General features: G+C 43.3%; 1 protein-coding gene and 1 long non-coding RNA gene across 3 annotated transcripts in view; one reads left to right on the plus strand and one right to left on the minus strand.

Annotated features, from left to right (window-relative positions):
* Nucleotides 1-28: 28 nt before the first annotated feature.
* LOC139540471 (arrestin domain-containing protein 2-like) lies at nucleotides 29-11232 on the minus strand. Of its 2 annotated transcripts, XM_071344323.1 has the most exons (8): nucleotides 10599-11232; nucleotides 10145-10405; nucleotides 3099-3168; nucleotides 2675-2925; nucleotides 2307-2563; nucleotides 1961-2123; nucleotides 1681-1835; nucleotides 29-1381 (listed from the first exon to the last, which is right to left on the minus strand). In XM_071344323.1, exons 2-8 carry the CDS (start codon nucleotides 10401-10403, stop codon nucleotides 1328-1330), a joined length of 1209 nt encoding a protein of 402 aa, XP_071200424.1. In that variant the 5' UTR covers nucleotides 10404-10405; nucleotides 10599-11232; the 3' UTR covers nucleotides 29-1327. The 2 variants fall into 2 exon arrangements, with proteins under 2 accessions (XP_071200424.1, XP_071200423.1); XM_071344322.1 differs by lacking the exons at nucleotides 10145-10405; nucleotides 10599-11232 and adding an exon at nucleotides 5322-5852.
* LOC139540474 (uncharacterized) overlaps nucleotides 10844-20041 on the plus strand; it is a 19416-nt gene continuing 10218 nt past the window's right edge. The window contains exons 1-2 of the long non-coding RNA XR_011668199.1: nucleotides 10844-10983; nucleotides 11109-11215. This is a non-coding gene — a long non-coding RNA (uncharacterized lncRNA). The remainder of the gene's footprint in view (nucleotides 10984-11108; nucleotides 11216-20041) is intronic.

Raw genomic sequence — 20041 nt, forward strand, 5'->3', positions numbered from 1 at the left:
CCTTGACCGAAAACACAAAATACAAATATCTATTTCAGTGTTTTTATTAGAAAAGGGAATTACAAAAACTTTGGCAAGTTCTGTGAATCAACAACGGCATTTGTATAAAAAACATTCAATTTCAGGTGTGTGCTGCACTGCGCATGACACCTAAGCTGCATTGCTGACCTGAAGTCAGTTCTTTAGTACACTTCAAAGTGACATCTCCAACTTAAGGCTTAATGTAACGCTGAACAAACATTCTGCAGACATTTACAGACTGTTGGAAAACAAGGCATCTGGGTTGAATCAAACACATAGCTCTGATATTTCCTCCTTAGCCGTTTCTAAAGCTAATCATTTGAGCTTGCAGCAGCTACAAACACACTTTTCTTCCTCGTGTCACTGTTTCTAAATCAGTCCTAGACTCTATTTTCTGAGAAAGCGTTATGCCCAGGTTTGTGCTATAGAACTAGCTTTTACACAACACTAACTTTTCTCTTGAATTCTTCCACATGCAAAAAAACTCAACCGTTTAGTTTTCATCCATTACTGTCGTATTAACATTGAGAATACATTGAACATCCCCATACAGAGGACAGCTGCTTTATCAGAATCTCTCATGGAATCATTTCAGTACATTTTCAGATACTACAGGATTCCAGTTCCCTTTTGCATAGTATTACCCGGCTAAATGCCGAAACCTGCTGACTCAACTCCTCCTCACCAAACAGTCTCAGATAAGTGCTTACTTGAATAACAGTAGAATTATTCATCATGACTGAGTCATACTACATGTTACCAGGCAAGGGGGAGTTGGGTATTAAAAGATGAGTTACAGGTGCCTCAACACCAAGCCAGCTGATCATTTGCAGATGTTAACTGAAGATATACCATTGCATTCTTTGAGGCTTAGTTATCATCTGCAACTCGAACTCTCCCTCAAAAAAATCAAGTGATCCTCCCCCAATATTTCCCCAAACTCTGTAAAACACAAAACAATTATTGTGTGGGGGTTCATTGATTGGCAGGAGGGGTGACTCGATTTCGTCATCCTGAGCCAGAATCACTTGGGAGGACAGGAACCATGGGAGAAGTTATTTCCTTTTCTTGTTGAACGTAACATGTTCCCCTTTCTTTTTTAAAAAGGACTTCATCCACAAGCAGGTCCTGTCGCCTCCATCTTCTTTTCCAGCCTCTCAGTGGTACTCTAAGTCCCTTCGAACAACAGAAGCCACATCTTTGGACCGAGTTGCCAGTTTCGGAGAGTAATCCAGGGGAAGACAAATCTCTTCGCTCCGTTTAATTAAATAGGGTCATCGTGTGACGCTCAAGTGGGGCTTATGGTTCAACACGTCATGCAGCGACGTCTCATGTTGAGGGGCTGAGGATTTGGGTCAATCTGCAGGAGCAAAACACAAAAGGTTTAAGATTCAATAAGTAGCCTAGCGGTTAAGAGCATTGGGCCAGTAACCGAAAGGTCGCTGGTTCAAATCCCCAAGCTGACGAGGGGGGAAAGAAAATGTAATAATCTGTCGATGTGTCCTTGAGCAAGGCTAACTGCTTCTGTAAGTCGCTCCGGATAAGAGAGCTTGATAAATGACTAAAATGTAAATTGAGTGATAGAAGTGTAGAGAGTTCAGTTAATCAAAGAAGTGCATCCCTATTGTCACGAGACTATTCCAAGGGGTGCTAGCTCACCTCGCAGTACACCGGAGGAGGTCGGAAGCGGAACTCCTGGACAAAGGCCCTGAGAGGGTGCTCCATAATCCCACTGAGGTCCTCCTCAGGATGGGGAGCTGTAATGTTCCGCTCAGCCTCCTCATCCGTCACCACAGAGCTGTAGTCAGGAGGAGCTGTGTGGGGAGGGAAAGAGGGTACAGATGAGTAAACAATTTTTCCTAAGGTAGGAGATTTTCAGGGGGACCTGGCATTGAGCTTTGGGGAACACCGCTAAGTCTTGTATTACAATGAGACTTACGCTCAGGCTGCTCGGGGATGGCCATGCGGAGCCATTCCAGGTTAACACTGTACTGGCTGCTGACGCTGGAGGTGCGGCTACCAAAGGGATGGAGGGGGATGGTGCCCATGACCAGGGGCAGCTCTAGGCACAGCTTGGAGGTCCCAGGAACATCCACACACACCTAGGTGGTGGAGAGGGGAGAAAGCTTTTAGAACTACAGTAACAGACACGTCAGTAGGGGTAAAACCACTACCGACTGATCTCTAATTAGCTTTTCATTATCAATCGGAGGCATATCCTCAACAAGGAAAATCTAATGAATATGAATGATGTACATTTCATTCTGTCTATTGCTTGAACTCACCCTGAGCATGTATTCCACTTTGATGATGCGGCACTGCAGGATGGAGGGCCCGACAGGAGGGATCTTGATGGCGCGGCCATGCCAGGTCTCCCTGCGCTGGGCGCCCACCACATCACCACTAAGCGTGGCCACCACGGCTTGCTTCTGCTTCATGGTGCCCCGGGCGATGAACGTCTGCGTCTGTGTGATGTAGGCCTTGGGCACCACAGAGCGTGAGGTGGCATTGTCAAACTCAGCAAATACAGGAATCACCTCACCTGGAAGATGAAGAATAGGTGAGGTGAGATTTGGTTCAGTTAAAATTAGTTATTTGCCTTAATGTTCCGTTTTCAGGGCCACTAGGATTAAAAGGTATGATTGGTTCTTACCTGGTGTGTAACCTTTACGATCGATCTTAGCGGTTATTGACACCTGTCCAAAATTGCGGTACCACACCCGTGCCATCTTGTCTTTAGTGCCAGCTTGGGGAGCCAATAAGGCTGGTGTGTTGATGTCAATGGGCTCGATGACTGTGAACTCCTTCTTGATCTTCCTCACTGTAGCCCAGGGCCTATGCAGCTTCACTTTCACCCAGTAGCGGATGCTGCCATGCTTGCCTTCGAAGGATGTCACCAGTGTCCTGTTGAAGCAAAAATAATAATAATAATAATAAACAGATTGTTTAGACATTAGTTGTTCTTTAATAAGATGCGAGGATTTCATAGGTCCAAATCAAATGCAAATTAACATTTGCCTCCAGCGTATCACTGTATAATAATTCCAAAACCATTAATTCCAGAAAGGGATACTTACTCTTCAGGCAACTGGAAACTAAATGGGAATTCATGTCTTCCAGCAGAGAGGAGGGTGTGCTCGCCATTATCTGAAGAAAAATGAATAAAATAAGCATTAATTATTTGAAACCACTTCTGATCCACATTGATTACTGAATGAGGGCCTTTTGCTTTCCAAAAGCAATGTACTAACTAAAATACATACAGGAGAAATCACTGAGTTTCTTTATTACAATGAACTGCAAATGCAGTTTTCCCTTTTCTTCTTAAACACAAGAGCACCATCACATGCCCTCTATACTGCTGGGTGCTCTTGAATGGGTATTTGCAGTCCCTTGTTTTTCTATATATTATAAAATGTAGGGCTGCATTGTCTGGGTTGGCGCCCCCCCTTGGGTTGTGCCGTGGCGGAGATCTTTGTGGGCTATACTCGGCCTTGTCTCAGGATGGTAAGTTGGTGGTTGAAGATATCCCTCTAGTGGTGTGGAGGCTGTGCTTTGGCAAAGTGTGTGGGGTTATATCCTGCCTGTTTGGCCCTGTCTGGGGGGTATCATCGGATGGGGCCACAGTGTCTCCTGACCCCTCCTGTCTCAGCCTCCAGTATTTATGCTGCAGTAGTTTACGTGTCGGGGGGCTAGGGTCAGTCTGTTATATCTGGAGTACTTCTCCTGTCTTATCCGGTGTCCTGTGTGAATTTAAGTATGCTCTCTCTAATTTCTCTCTTTCTTTCTCTCGGAGGACCTGAGCCCTAGGACCATGCCTCAGGACTACCTGGCATGATGACTCCTTGCTGTCCCCAGTCCACCTGGCCGTGCTGCTGCTCCAGTTTCAACTGTTCTGCCTGTGGCTATGGAACCCTGACCTGTTCACCGGACGTGCTACCTGTCTCAGACCTGCTGTTTTCAACTCTCTAGAGACAGCAGGAGCGGTAGAGATACTCTTAATGAGCGGCTATGAAAAGCCAACTGACATTTACTCCTGAGGTACTGACTTGTTGCACCCTCGACAACTACTGCGATTATTATTATTTGACCATCCTGGTCATTTATGAACATTTGAACATCTTGGCCATGTTCTGTTATAATCTCCACCCGGCACAGCCAGAAGAGGACTGGCCACCCCTCATAGCCTGGTTCCTCTAGGTTTCTTCCTAGGTTTTGGCCTTTCTAGAGAGTTTTTCCTAGCCACCGTGCTTCTACACCTGCATTGCTTGCTGTCTGGGTTTTTAGGCTGGGTTTCTGTAGAGCACTTTGAGATAGCCTTTCTTAAATCAGCTGATATATGAATAAATTTGATTTGCATTCAGACAGAGTAAACTCTTAGAGTGAATCCAAACTCAATCTAATATGCATAATACTGTCAAATCCTTTGACAGGGTCAAGTGCATTCAGTGGGGTAAAGTACTTTTACTTAAGTTTTTGGGGGTATCTGTACTTTACGATTTATATATTTTTTTACTTCACTACATTCCTAAAGAAAATTTACTTTTTACTCCATACATTTTCCCTGACACCCAAAAGTACTAGATACATGTTGAATGCTTAGCAGGACAGGAAAAGGGTCCAATTCACACGCTTATTAAGAGAACATCCCTGGTCATCCCTACTGCCTCTGATCTGGCAGATTCACTAAATACAAATGCTTTGATAGTAAATGATGTCGGAGTGTTTAGTGACCATGGTTATCTGTAACTAGATATTTTTTTTTATTATACAAAAAAATGTTTTTAATTGTGCCGTCTGATTTGCTTAATATAAGGATCTTTTAAATGATTCGTACTTTTACTTTTGATACTTGGGAATATTTAAAACCAAATACGTCAAGACTGTTACTCAAGTAGTATTTTACTTGAGTCATTTTCTATTAAAAAGTTATCTTTACGTCTACTCAAGTATGAGCATTTTGTACTTTTTCCACCACTGAGTGCCACAATTATTTTTCCATGCTGCAAATTGAAACGTTAAAATAAAATTAATAAAATGTGTATATTTCACCTTTAATTAACCAGGTAGGCCAGTTGAGAATTTACCATTGAGATCACCCAAATATGAAAAATATTACAGTACAGAATAACTAAGAAATAACAAAATACTTTCCCATGAGAGAAACCCTACACAAAACCCAATTATGTACAATGAAAATACTTTTCTCGAGTAAAATTTGCCCAAGTGGTTTTGCCCAATGAGTTGCATAGCATGGAACACTTCATTGCTTTCATTCACCGACAGAGTGAATGACTAACCTGCTTGCAGAAGAACTTCTCTCCTGTTGAGATATTCCACTTCGTCGCTGTAGTTTTGAGTATAGGCAGTACTGGACCCAGCCGAACGAGACTCGGTCCAATGCACTTTCGCAAAACCTTCTGCGTGCAACTTCAACGACTGCACTTTACTTTCACCTGAAAGGTCCAAAACTACTTTTCCAGACACCACGTCCCCACTGCTGAAGACTGGAGGCGAATCGATTTCTGGAGAGTCGAAGACGATGTACAACTTTTTCAATTTGTCGAAAATCATCGTGAGCGTTATTAGTTCCAAACAGTATACTTATGTTAAAATGTTATTGCTCCTTGTTCAAGTTGTCAAAGAACTCTGGAAGAATGTTTCGGTACTATCTTAATATTATTGTCGCTACACTTGCAAAACAAAACTGATTAAGTAGTCGCGGCCACAGCTCCCTGCACGATGTGGGCTGTCCTAATATATTATGTAAGGCCACATAGAGGGTAACGGACTAATAAACATCTTCCCTGGGTGTGGAGCGCTCGAGCAAACGGGGAAAACCGTGCCTGGTGATTGATGGTTACAGGTTCTTAGACGAAAACAGGCTTACTGAGCATGCCCGAACGCTGCAAAGACCCTCCCATTTGACAAAATAGTTTCACATTGCATAATAGTACAAAAGGTATTTCAGCTTTTGCTCATGCCCATTTTTTGGTATTCTGTACATGTGGTCTATGCATTAATTTCTAGAAAGGGAACATGCACAACTTGCCAAATATATACATTTTAAAGTCTGTAAATGCCTATAATGAATTATATTGTCATTGTTATTATTCATTAATGCACTGCGTGTGTGCATTTTGCTGCACCTTTTATACCTGCTATAAACTGTGTATGTGACAAACATTTGATTTGATAATAACAGTGATTTTTTTTGCCATTTCATATAGGATACCACTTCAAGAAACAGTAATAATAAGGGGAAAGTGCATGAAGATGAAAAGTACATTTTAAACAAATGTTTTATACACATACACAGAACATATATTGAAGAACAATTAGTTACATGACCTCTAGATTGCAAAATCGGGTAACATCTTGTCCCAAAAAAACAGTTGTTTACCTTTGTTTCCTGAAAGCATGCGAGGGTTATATACTGCCACCTTGTGGTGTGAACATGACACATGCAACAGCAGGGTTTCCCAAACTCAGTCCTGGGGTCCCCCTGGGTGCACGTTTTGGTTCTTTCCCTAGGGCTACACAGCTGATTCAAATAATCAAAACGTGATGGTGAGTTGGTTATTTGAATCAGCTGTGTAATTCTAGGGCAAAAAACAAAACGTGCACCCAGGACCTGTACAGTACAACTTTATGATACCCTCCGCCTCCTGGTGGCTATATGAGATTTTTTTTAAGTATCAGTCACGTAGGCCTCACTGTCTCTAATCAACTTCAGTCAGCTCTGACCATAGACTTCCTGTAGTGGCTGGGCAGATGAGATAAAAACACATACACAAGCATGATTTTGGATTTATACAGCCACGTAGTATCAAATAATCAATGGTATGCAGACAAACTAACAAGTTAATGCAGTGTAAATATTTGTGCTCAGATTGTACAGAAGGCCATAGCTACATGTTCAACAGTCTGGCTTGAATTTCTAAATATATGAAGGTGCACAAACAGCAGGACTTAATATTTAGCTAATTAAGCCAGAGTTTATTCAAGCTAAAAAAAAAAGTTTATTGCAATGAACACAGTATCCTTATCCATCAGACAACCAAAGACAGTTGTAGTATCAGTTCCAACATGAAGTTTCTCAAAACCAGACCAACCAAACTAAAGCATTGATCAAAGCTTGAAGGGAGCAAAACTATTTTGCATTTCCATCTGACCACAGGAAAAAAGGGTAAGTTTATATGATATATGAAATAAGATGTCCACAGAATGTTTGCCCCGGAAAGTTTTATTAGTCCTTTGAAGGTTATAAAATGGCCTAACCGTAAAAAATACAATATTTTTTTCCTAATGAAATATCACTTCATAAGCTATTTCCCAACGGATTTAGCATGATTAAAGTTTACTTTTATACATGTCTGAACACTGAAGTCCCAGACTTCCAACTACAGTGTATTTGGAAAGTATTCAGACCCCTTGACCTTTTCCACTTTGTTACATTACAGCATTATTCTAAAATGGATTAAATGGTCCCCCCCAATAAATCTACACACAATACCCCATAATAACAAAGCAAAAAAACAGATTTAGAAATTTTAGCAAATTTATTAAAAAAATTACTGAAATATCAAATTGGCATAAGTATTCAGACTCTCTGCAGATCCTCTCAAGCGCTGTCAGGCTGGATGGGGAGTGTCGCTGCACAGCTATTTTCAGGTCTCTCCAGAGATGTTCGAGCAGGTTCAAATTCAGGCTCTGGCTGGGCCACTCAAGGACATTCAGAGACTCATCCCGAAGCCACTCCTGTGTTGTCTTGTCTGTATGCGTCGGGTCTTTGCCCTGTTGGTTCACCTCCCAGTCTGAGGTCCTGAGCGCTATGGTGCAGGTTTTCATCAAGTATCTCTCTGCACTTTGCTCCGTTCATCTTTCCCTCGATCCTGACTAGTCTCCCAGTCCATGGCGCTGAAAAACATCCCCACAGCATGATGATGCCACCACCATGCTTTTGAGAGTCCTTTAGGTGCCTTTTGGCAAGCTGCAAGCAGGTGGTCATGTGCCATTAAGAATGATGGAGGCCACTGTGTTCATGGGTACCTTCAATGCTGCAGATATTTTTTGGTACCCTTTTGCAGATCTGTGCCTCGACACAATCCTTTGTTGGAACTCTACGGACTATTCCTTCAAATCAAATTTTATTTGTCACATACGCTGAATACTTTACCGTGAAATGCTTACTTACAAGCCCTTAACCAACAATGCAGTTAAGAAAATATTTACTAAATAAAACTACATTTAAAAAATGTAAAAAACAATAAAATAACAATAATGAGGCTATATACCGAGTCAATGTGTGGGGGGTACAGGTTAGTCGAGGTAATTTGTACATGTAGGTAAGGGTAAAGTGACTATGCATATATAATAAACAGCAAGTAGTGGCAGTGTAAAACCAAAAGGGGGAGGGGTGGGGTCAATGCAAATAGTCTGGGTGGCCATTAATTGTTCAGAAGTCTTATGGCTTGGAAGGGTAAAAGCTGTTAAGGAGCCTTTTGGTCCTAGTACCACTTGCCGTGCGGTAGCAGAGAGAACAGTCTATGACTTGGGTGACTGGAGTCTGACAATTGTTTGGGCCTTCCTCTGACACTGGCTAGTATATAGGTCCTGGACCTCATGGCATGGCTTTTGCTCTAACATGCACTGTCAACTGTGGGACCTTGTATAGACAAGTGTGTGCCTTTCCAAATCATATCCAATCAATTGAATTTACCACAGTTGTAGAAACATCAAGGATGATCAATATGGAAACAGGTTGCACCGGAGCTCAATTTCGAGTCTCATAGCAAAGGGTCTGAATACCTATGTAAATAAGGTATTTTTTTATACATTTAAAAACATTTCTAAAAACCTGTTTTCACTTTGTCATTGAGGTATTGTGTGTAGATTAATAAGGATTTTTTATTTTATCCATTTTAGCAAAAGGCTGACAAAATGTGGAAAAGGGGAAGGGGTCTGAATACATTCCAAATGCACTGTATTAGTCAGGTAAAGGATTTTTAGGGGGTGTATTTCAACAGATTTCTGTAGAGGCTGTTTACCTAGCTGGGACTCCAGATACAATCTATAAGTTAATTGTTTTTCTATTCATGGAGATCTTCTTGATTTGAAATAACAAAACCTAATCAAAGTTAGTACTGTAGTAACTTACCTACGCATTAAATCTTGGAGTACTTTTGAAGGTTCTCTGGAATAACAAAAACCTTGCTTGACAAGTTTGCATGTAAAGAAATGAGGACTTAATGTGCCGTATAGTGAAGACACAGGGTTGGGGGGTGTCCTGTCCCTCAAGCTCCCACGTGTTGTTTTCCCTGTTGCCTGAGAGACAGAGGCAGCATTTTTTTAAACCCCCAGCCCTTTTCAGACAAGCAACTGCCTCTGCCTCTTATTGGGCATCTCCACTCGCGCTTCCTTTTACGTAAGTTTATTCTTTCCAAAAGCACTATTCACAGTTGTCTATCAGTCATAATGAAAGAACATATAAAACCCCTAAATCAAGACTGTAAATTGCCATGACTTTCCAGTGACACGACTGCTCTATTTATTTACCCTGCAGTCTGATGTCCTACACTCAGAGAAAAAAAGGGGGGGGAAAGTGCTATATAGAACCTACAAGGGTTTTTCAGCTGTCCCCATAGGAGAACCCTTTGAAGTACCCTTTTTGGTTCCAGGTAGAACCCTTTCCGAAGAACCCTTTTGGAACCCATTTTTCTAAGAGTAAATCCAATTCCTATAAGCATGTTGGTGCTACACGTGAGCTTCATTCACACACACAACCAAATTTTAAATATTAAGTTCATGCTGTAAAATATTTTCCAGAGTTTCGTGCCTCTAACAATGCAAATGTTCTAATAGGTGTGTATTTTTTTCGAGGGCCATAAGTAGGGCCTGTGTCTTTACTGTGTCCTACAGTAGGCTTGGTGAAATCCAAGGTGCACTAGGCTACTTTTAGAGATAACTTCTTAAAACACCCAAACAATTAGTCCCATTCATTGGCTCAAAATTAAAAGGAAATCAATATATGCTACACCTTAGAAATAGTTTAACATTTTTGAGAAATAACAAAACAGTTGAACAATGACCAGAGTGCTTTTTCCATGAGAAGACTACTTACCTCGGATGAGATGTTGCCTCTTCCTGAAGTAACTGATCTTGGAGGTGTAGTCGTTGTAAACGGCATTCATGCCTCCACTGCGATTCTCAAGCCAGTGGGCAGTGGCAACCCCTCTTCCAAGGACCTTCATGGAATCCACTTTCGTATCCCTGTTGAGCTCCAAAACGACCTTTCCGGACAGTATCTCGCTGCTGGCATACACAGCATCGCCCGGCCCGTCGAACTCCAGCTTAAAACTTTTGATAGTATTGAAAGTCATTCCTTGGAGGGGAAAATAAAGATGTTTTACCACAACAAAATGTAGCCTGAGACATAAATAACTGAAGGAGCCGTGCTGTTTGTCAATCACACGATTCTACAACTCAATATATATACACTAAATTACACTGTTTTTAAATAAAATATTTCACACCAGCAGATCAAAAGTCTGTCAAAGAATGCAAACCAAACCTACCTTAAAAAAAATGGGAGATGGTGAATTCGAGGTGCCAGGCTGACTGTTATATTTATATTGTACAATGTTCTACCACATAATTTCGACGCACAGATACGACAGGTTCCGTTTACACGCCAATTAGAATAAAGCACATTTGAGTCACGTCGCCCACTCTTGTAGACGAGCGTGGACAGAAAGCGACAACTGCAGAGATATTAGAGAAAGGATGAGATAGGAATCCCATTGGCAATGGATGGAGTAACGAAAAATTCCTCATCAGCAGACTGTCGACCAACCGCGTTCACGTTGTCATGTTGCGTCACGCAGTTGATAAGTTCATCGTCACGCAAACCTTTCTCAAAGTCAGGGTATGAGTCGAGAAACCTGCCAATTTTCGTCAAAAGTACGTAATATCACGATTCCAATGCTATACGATATTAAAGAGAACAAGTTAATTATCTCACATATCGGATTGCAATGGTGTACTTCTTGTTGACGAAATTCATGCTAATGTTTTTTTTTTTTTAGCTAGAACCCAATTGACTTCCATTCACTCCATGAAGGAGAGCTCTTCTTGTCCCACAAATGCACCGCGCGCCCCATTGACGAAGCACGGGCAACGTACACAAAAAGAGGTAAAACAATTCAAATGGAGTTTCCTATCTCCTCAAAAGTATCTGACTACTTTTTTCAGTACGTGCTTGAAATGTAATTGGTTTACGAGATGATTCGCTCATAGATTGCTGTCCAATCCTTCCCTCCCTCATACATGAGTGCACCATTTTATGTCTCATGTCTCCATACCTATGCAATACGCATCAACCGTATAAGAAAATAGATAATGCATTGGATGCATAAGATATCAATGCATGGAATAAATCAAATCAAATATTCATATTTAATAGGTTTAGGTATTAATTTATGAAAATATAGATTCAAATGGAAGAATATTCTCCCATATTCTATCGGATAGTATTTGGCCATTCCATAAAATGATTAAATAATCAGGGCTATCAGATTCACATGCATAAATCATGGGATCATATAACTATGAAATGTTTTAAAGAAATCTTACTGTACACACACAAACACCTCATTCCAATTTTAGAGGTCAATAATGGGTAGCATCAACATCACATGGATGAAAAGTGTTGTCAAACCAAGATTTAAATAAAACTGATGCTGAAATACAGATAGTCATAGACACAGACACTATTGGATACACTACATCAATAACAGTGAAGGTGAACTAATTTAGCCTAATGTAGCCTATTACTTGTAGATTTTTCTGACTAGTGCAAAAAAGTTGCTATATAAATGTCCATCTTAAAAAATACATGTAAATTGATAACATCTGATATGTGTTGATGGATTAATGAACTTGGCTATGTTTCCCTTCATGATAACTGGGTCATTGTCCTTTCAGGTGTGTGAAATCAGGTTTGACATATTTACGTCTACCCACCAACTCACAGTTTTGCTCAACAAAGCAGCTGCCAAAACATGGCAATCAGCAGCTTGGGTTCAAGGTTATGTTGCTGTTTCGTCATTCTCCTATTTGTTTTTACACATATCATACTTAGTCAGGTGTAAAAAAGGGAGTAAATCCAATAACTAAATCTGTCATTGCCCAAACAGACACTAACCTTCACTAACCTCAGCAACACACTTATTGAATACCACATGTCTCATAATACCCATAAAACCTAGCGGTAAAACTCGGAAATGGTTCCAATCCTTTTTTCCACCATACATTTTTCTGTAGGGGATTTTAGAACTACTTCATATAAGGTCTGTGTTTCGTGTAGGCTTACCCTGGCGTGATGTTTTGATAACCGTGCAAATGTCTCTCAGACAAGGTAACTTTTATCAATATATTCGCCTGTAACTACCCCCTCAAAATGAAATGCTAATTAGACGCTAATGTGGTTATCATTGGGGACTACACATCCTGTCGCAAGCTTTGACGTAATCACTCAAGGCCCAGGGTGGAAAAAAACTCAACATTTCTCCATGTGAACTCTCATCGACGAGTAGCAAGTAATCTAGCGAGTAGATATTATAGCCTTTTAAGTTTCTAGTTTGATATTGAAATTGTGTATTTCTCGTGTGTATTTTTGTTTATCATTATTCCCTACAGGCGGTGACATGCTAGAGAAAGTGCCTAACATTAGCGGTCAGCGCTAACTAGCTAACATTAAATATCCCTGCCCTGGTGGACTAGCTAGCATGTCACCACTCGTGGGGTCTGGGGAAAAGTCTGACTACACGAACAATGGGCTAACGTAACTATTTAGCTAAACGTTAGATATATATCTCTGCCCTGGTGGGCCAATATTAACTAGCATGTCACCACGTTGAAAAGTGTGACTACACGGAAGGTGAACTAACGTTAACTAGCTGGCTAGCTAGCTCACAAAGGACTTGTGGGGCTCAATGTTTTCCCATGCAAAACCCTTTTAATACTCTTATGTTCATCCTTGAAAAATGCCATAAGGTCTGGAATAGACACCAAAGTCAACTGCTCTGCTAACTAGCTAGCTAAAGTGTAGTCAGGGCTCAGGTCTCTGATCGCACTGGTAAACGGTTGACAGTCGGCTAGAGATGGTGTGCAGGTGCTTCCTGCAGGAATTTGTAGTCTTGCTGGGGTCTTCTCTGTTGCTTTGTAGCATTTAAAAAAAAATGTAAATGGAAGCGAATATATTGATCAAATTCACCTTGTCTGAGAGGGAATTACAGTTATCAAAACATCACAAAAAGGTAAGCCTACACCAAACTAGGGCTGTTAAGGTAACCTTATTACTGCCACACCGGTTATGACAGTCAAATCCATATGACCATTTAGTCAGGGTAATTAGGGTTCTCCAAGCTCTGATGCTGCTGATGGTCATTAGTAGCCTACCAAAATTGCAAACTGCCTGGTACTCAGCACTCTATTGTCCTAACCACTCTGACATCAATGCAAATGCATCGAAAATCTAATCAAACATGTTGCGCAACATTTCTATAGGCTATGCAATTGCGTGATAAAGTTTTGATGGCCTCTATTAAAAAGAGGAGGTAGGCTAGACCTACTATAATTATTTATCAACTTTCTTAATATTAAGCACATTGCTTTGCTTTACAAAAGGAGTATATCCTCCTAGGGGCATGAAAATTAACCATGGGAGAAGAGTTCTCCATTCGTTATTTAAGTGCATAGATGACATCTATTTTTTTACCCATCTCCTTTTCCGATACAGGTGCATGATAATGGTCCATTCTAAATAAAAACTAATATCACTAATATCAAACCTAATATCATATATTATTTAGTATATGTAAAGACATTTCAATTAAGAATAGTCTGATTCATGACAATATTAGCCTTTCACTTGTGAATGATGTATTATCGCGTGTGAATGATGCCCAGCTTGTGCATTAAGGCAAGAAATAGCGTATACTTTTGTGTGACTTTTTCAAATCATAGTCACACACCTCATGTAGCCTAGCCCATAGGCCTATGTGTTTTGAATCCCAACTAAAATGGACAAATAACTTCTTAAAATGTAGAACATTAATCTGCTATATAACTGGTGTAGAGCCTAACTGGCATACATAGGCTGCAAGTGAGTTTCAAGTTTGGGGAAGATAATTTTCACCGTAAAAATGCATCTTCATAATAAAGCATTACATTGCATAATCGCATTTGCTGTCACTTTCAAGAACAGTGTTTTCCCGCTAATTGATTGCATTTTGGAACATTCGCACTTATAGACTACTGCTGTGTGCGCATTGCTGCGCTTATAAAGTGAAAAAATTGCCTAATAGTTTATCAAAAATGTAAGCTTAACAATCAGCCTCATTGCTTTAAAAAAAGGTTGTGAGTGGTTGTATTCATTTGGAATCTAATCGCATCCCACAACTATCCCAGAGTATGTTTGGAATATTTATTTATTGCACAGAAGAACAAATTGACCAATGGAATAGGTCCCAAAAAATGTATTTACTATGGGGATAGTTGTTTGACATAGGCTAGTGCTTTTGCTATTCGCTACGCCTACTCATTTTTTTGGCTGACTAACTCATCTTGTTGGCTGACGAAAAGTAGGCTAAATGCAGTGGTGGAAAAAGTACCCAATTGCCATACTTGAGTAAAAGTAAAGATACTACTTGAGTAAGTCTAAAAGTATTTGGTTTAAATATACTTAAGTATCAAAAGTAAAAGTATGAATAATTTCTAATTGCTTATATTAGGCAAACCAGACTGCACAATTATATATATTTTTAATGTAAGGATAGCCAGGGTCACACTATAACATGCAGACAATTTACAAGCGAAGCTTTTATGTTTAGTGAGTCTGCCAGATCAGAGGAAGTAGGGATGACCAGGGATGTTCTCTTGATAAATGTGTGTATCATGACACAAGGCGAGACCCAGATGCAGACACAGGAGGCAGATGGTTGAAGTTTAAGATGTTTAATAATCTAAAAGGAGTAGGCAAGAGAATGGTCGTGGACAGGCAAACGGTCAAAACCAGTTCAGAGTCTAGGAGATACAGAGTGGCAGACAGGCTCGAGGTCAAGGCAGGCAGGTACAGAGTCCAGAAACAGGCAAGGGTCAAAACCGGGAGGACTAGAAAAAGGAGAATAGCAAAGGCAGGAGAACGGGAAAAACCGCTGGTTGACTTGGAAACATACAAGACGAACTTGCACAGAGAGACAGGAAACACAGGGATAAATACACTGTGGAAAACAAGCGATAGCTGGAGGGGTGGTGACAATAACAAGTGAAACAGATCAGAGTGTGACAGAACCACCCCCCCCCCACCACCCCCCCCAGGGGCGCCACCTGGCATCCTACCTGGCTGACCGGCGGTGGGGAAAAAAGGCGATGAAGCACTAGCCTATGTCCAAGATGTCTTTAGCAGGGACCCAGCACCTCTCCTCCGGGCCATAACCCTCCCAATCAACCAGGTACTGGAAACCCCTGCCCCGTGGTCGAACCCTCAGGAGGCTTCTCACTGTATACGCTGTCTGGCCATCGAGGACCCAGGGGGGAGAGATGGGCCTGGAAACAGAAGACAAAAGGACTGTGAGACACGTGCTTAATCTTAGACACATGGAAGGTAGGGTGAATACGGAGGGTACGGGGTAACACAAGACGGACAGCAGTGGAACTCAGGACTCTGGAGATGGGAAATGAAACAGGGAGACAGCTTGCGGGACTCTACCCAAAGGGGCAGATCCCAAGTGGAAAGCCATACCCTCTGCACAATGCGGTAGAGGGGAGCTGGGGTCCGGTGACGGTCTGCCTGTCCACGATACCTGGAGTTGGTCTTGAGAATAGCCGCCCTGGCTCTTCTCCAGGTACGTCGACAGCGGAGGACAAACATCCAGTTAGCCGGGCCCTCTTCAGGTCCAGGCTGGGAGCGTTGTGCCCTGCGAACCAGGGTGTCAATACCCCAATCCACAGTGGCTGCTAGGCATATGGTAGGGAAAAGGGTCTCGGTGACCGAGGGTGTGGCAGAGGAACTGTATAGGCGAGAGAGAGCGTCAGGCTTCACATTTTTGGACCCTGGGCGGTAGGAAATGGTGAAGTTGAATCTGGTAAGCAGAGCCCCCTGGGCCTGCCTGGAGTTAAGGCGCTTGGCTGTACGGAGATATTCCAGATTTTTATGGTCGGTCCAGACCAGGAATGGCTGTTCTGCTCCTTCCAGCCAGTGCCTCCACTCTTCCAGCGCCATCTTGACCGCCAGGAGTTCTCGGTTGCCTACTTCTTAGTTCCTCTCTACAGAATTGACACGATGGGACAGGAAGGCACAGGGATGAAGCTTTTGGTCCTGGGCAGATCGCTGGGACAGGATGGCCCCCACTCCAACATCAGATGCATCCACCTCAACCACAAATTGACGCGACGTGTCCGAATGGATGAGGATGGGTGCTGTTGTGAACCGATGCTTCAGGTCCACAAAGGCTTTGACAGCAGGAGACCATTTGAATGGTACTTTGAAAGAAGTGAGTGCCGAGAGGGGGGCTGCCAGGGTGCTGTAACCCCGAATGAAACGGGGGTAGACGTCTGCAAATCCTAGGAAACATTGCAACTGCACCCTGGACGTAGGTTGAGGCAAATCCACCACTGCTTTCACCTTTCCAGGATCCATCTGGACATTACCCTCAGCAATGACATATCCCAGAAAAGCGATAGTAGAGCGGTGGAACTCACTTCTCGGCTTTCACGAACAGTTGGTTCTCCCGGAGGCGCTAGCAAAAGGGCAAAACCAGTTCAGAGTCCAGGAGGTACAGAGTGGCAGACAGGCTCGAGGTCAAGGCAGGCAGGTACAGAGTCCAGAAACAGGGAAGGGTCAAAACTGGGAAGACTTGAAAAGGAGAATAGCAAAGGCAGGAGAATGGGAAAAACCGCTGGTTGACTTGGGAACATACAAGACGAACTGGCACAGAGAGACAGGAAACACAGGGATAAATACACTGGGGAAAACAAGCGACATCTGGAGAGGTGGAGACAATAACAAGAACAGGTGAACAGATCAGGGTGTGACAGCGTGAATTGGACCATTTTCCTGTCCTACTAAGCATTCAAAATGTTCCGAGTACTTTTGGGTGTCAGGGAAAATGTATGGAGTAAAAAGTACAGAATTTTATTTCGGAATGTAGTGAAGTAAAAGTAAACGTTGTCAAAAATATAAATAGTAAAGTACAGTTACCCCAAAAAACGACTTAAGTTTGTCAGGTTTTGGCCAGGACTGTTCTGGTTTTTGTCACTAGATGTCCCCATTGCACCTTTTTTGAACCTTTTGTTTTTTCCTTGCTCTATTATTGTTTGCACCTGTGTGTCGTTCCCTTGTTGGTATTTAAACCCTGTGTGTTCCTCAGTTCTTTGCTCAGTGTTTGTATGTTAGCACCCAGCCCCAGCCCAAGCCTTGTTGTGAACATATATTTTCTCTTGTTGGATTTTCCAGAGGTTCTCTGGTTTTGTTCTTGTGTATTTTTGGATTTGTCTTTTGAGGTTTGTTTTTTCCCTTGCTGTTCTTACCACTTTGTGGATTTTCTTTGTATTTTGGAAGATATCAATTTTTTGCCTCTTGGCTTTATTTTGGATGTTGTGGATTTATATTCTTTGCCTGAAGATCTTGTTCTTTTATTAAACCACCATCTCTAGTACTGCTGTGTCTGCCTCATCTTCTGGGTTCTGCCGATTATTAGTGACTGTTTCTCGCACCGGGTCCTGACAGAAACACTGAGCCAGTAAAATGAACCCAGAGGCAGCCAGTACCCAGGACTTTTTTCCCATGCTGTCCCACCACGAGGGGACTGTCCAACGTCACGAAGCTGCTCTGGTTCAGCAAGAGGCCTTAATGGCTGGACATTCTCAACTTCTGTCGGAGATGATGACTTCCATAAAGCAGATTTCTGATCAACTTTCTCCTGCAACCGCTTCTGCTCCAGTTCATCAGATTCAAGTGCCCGTGGCAGTTAACCCCCTGGCTGAACCTCGTCTGCCGCCTCCCCAACGGTTCTCAGGTGATCCGAGTGTTTGTAAGGGGTTTTTCACCCAATGTTCTCTCTCCTTCGAGCTGCAACCCTCGTCGTTTCCCACCGACCGGTCCAAGATAGCATATATCATCACCCTGCTGTCGGAAAAAGCACTAGCCTGGGCTACTGCTGTGTGGGATGCCCAAAGTCCCTGCTGTGCCAGCTACTCTACCTTTGCTGAAGAATTCAAGCGAGTGTTTCAAGGTCCTACCAGCGGTCCTGACTCAGCCAAAAGGCTCCTGACTCTCCGCCAAGGTCGGCGCAGCGTGACGGACTATGCCATCCAGTTCCGCACGGTGGCAGCAGCGAGTGGCTGGAACGACGAGGCGCTCACAGTGTGCTTTTTGAAGGGTCTTTCCGACACCATCCAAGATGAACTGGCCACTCGGGAACCACCGGACAACCTCGAGTCCCTGATCAAGTTGGCTTCACGCATAGACCAGTGTCTGAGAGAGAGAGAGCTCAACCGTAGAGCTCCTATCGGTCCCAGCTCCGAGTCTCCACCTTTATCCTCGCTGACTCCACCGGAACCCACGCAGGTTGGACGCATCTCCCAGGCTGAGAGAGACCGCCGGATGAGGGAGCGATGCTGTCTATATTGCGGCAAACCGGGCCATTTCCTCTCCACGTGTCCCGGGCTCCAGGGAAAACGCACTCTCCCGTGCAGGCCTGGGAGGACTGTAACGGGAAACATAACCTCCTCCCATCCATCCAACTCCCGCCTGCTCATTCCAGTTACCCTTTCCTGGGACAACCACGAGCTTCCCCTTCAAGCCTTGGTAGACTCTGGAGCCGCAGGTAACTTCATGGATGGTGTCTGGGCGAAGGAGAATGGCGTTCCCTCTGAACCTCTAAGTGACCCCATAAGGGTTACTACGTTGGATGGAAGCCCTTTGGGATCTGGACTTGTCACTCGTGTCACTACCCCCTTGCGACTTTCAGTTTCCCAACACCAGGAAGTGATGAACTTTCATCTGACCTCGTGTTCCGAGTTCCCTCTCGTCCTTGGATACCCCTGGCTTCACAGCCATAACCCTCACATCGACTGGTCTGTGGGCACTATCAAGCAGTGGGGTCCTACGTGCCAAGCCACTTGTATCTTCCCAAGTTCCCCGAGTTCCCCTCCCGAGTCTCTAGAATCCATCGACCTGTCCCGAGTTCCCGAGTGTTACCATGACCTCAAACCGGTATTTAGCAAACAGAGGGCCACCAAACTACCACCCCATAGACCTTACGATTGCCCCATCGACCTGTTTCCGGGCACCTGCCCCCCCAGGGGTCGGATCTTTTCCCTATCTCCTCCCGAACGAGCTGCTATGGATACCTACATCAAGGACTCTCTGGCAGCAGGCCTCATGCGTCCATCCACCTCGCCGGCGGGAGCAGGGTTTTTCTTTGTGGCCAAAAAAGACGGGGGATTACGTCCTTGCATCGACTACCGGGGACTTAATGACATAACCGTCCGTAACCGCTACCCGCTACCCCTTATGGCCACAGCCTTTGAGCTGCTCCAGGAAGCAGTGGTCTTCACTAAGCTTGACCTGCGGAACGCATACCATCTTGTGCGGATCAAACCCGGTGACGAGTGGAAGACCGCTTTCAACACGCCTACTGGTCACTTACGAATACTTGGTGATGCCCTTCGGCCTGACCAACGCCCCGGCTGTGTTCCAAGCGCTCATAAACGATGTGCTTAGGGATATGCTTAACATTTTCGTGTTTGTTTACTTGGATGACATCCTCATCTTTTCGAGCTCCCTTCAAGAACACACTAAGCATGTCAGACAAGTGCTCAAACGCCTTCTAGACAGCCATTTGTACGTTAAGCCGGAAAAGTGTGAATTCCATTCCTCTCGAGTACAATTCCTGGGATTTGTAGTGGAACCCGGTCGAGTCCAGATGGACCCCAAGAAGGTAGGGGCGGTAGC

This window comes from Salvelinus alpinus, chromosome 15 (genome assembly GCF_045679555.1).
Source record: "Salvelinus alpinus chromosome 15, SLU_Salpinus.1, whole genome shotgun sequence".
NCBI lineage: Eukaryota > Metazoa > Chordata > Actinopteri > Salmoniformes > Salmonidae > Salvelinus > Salvelinus alpinus.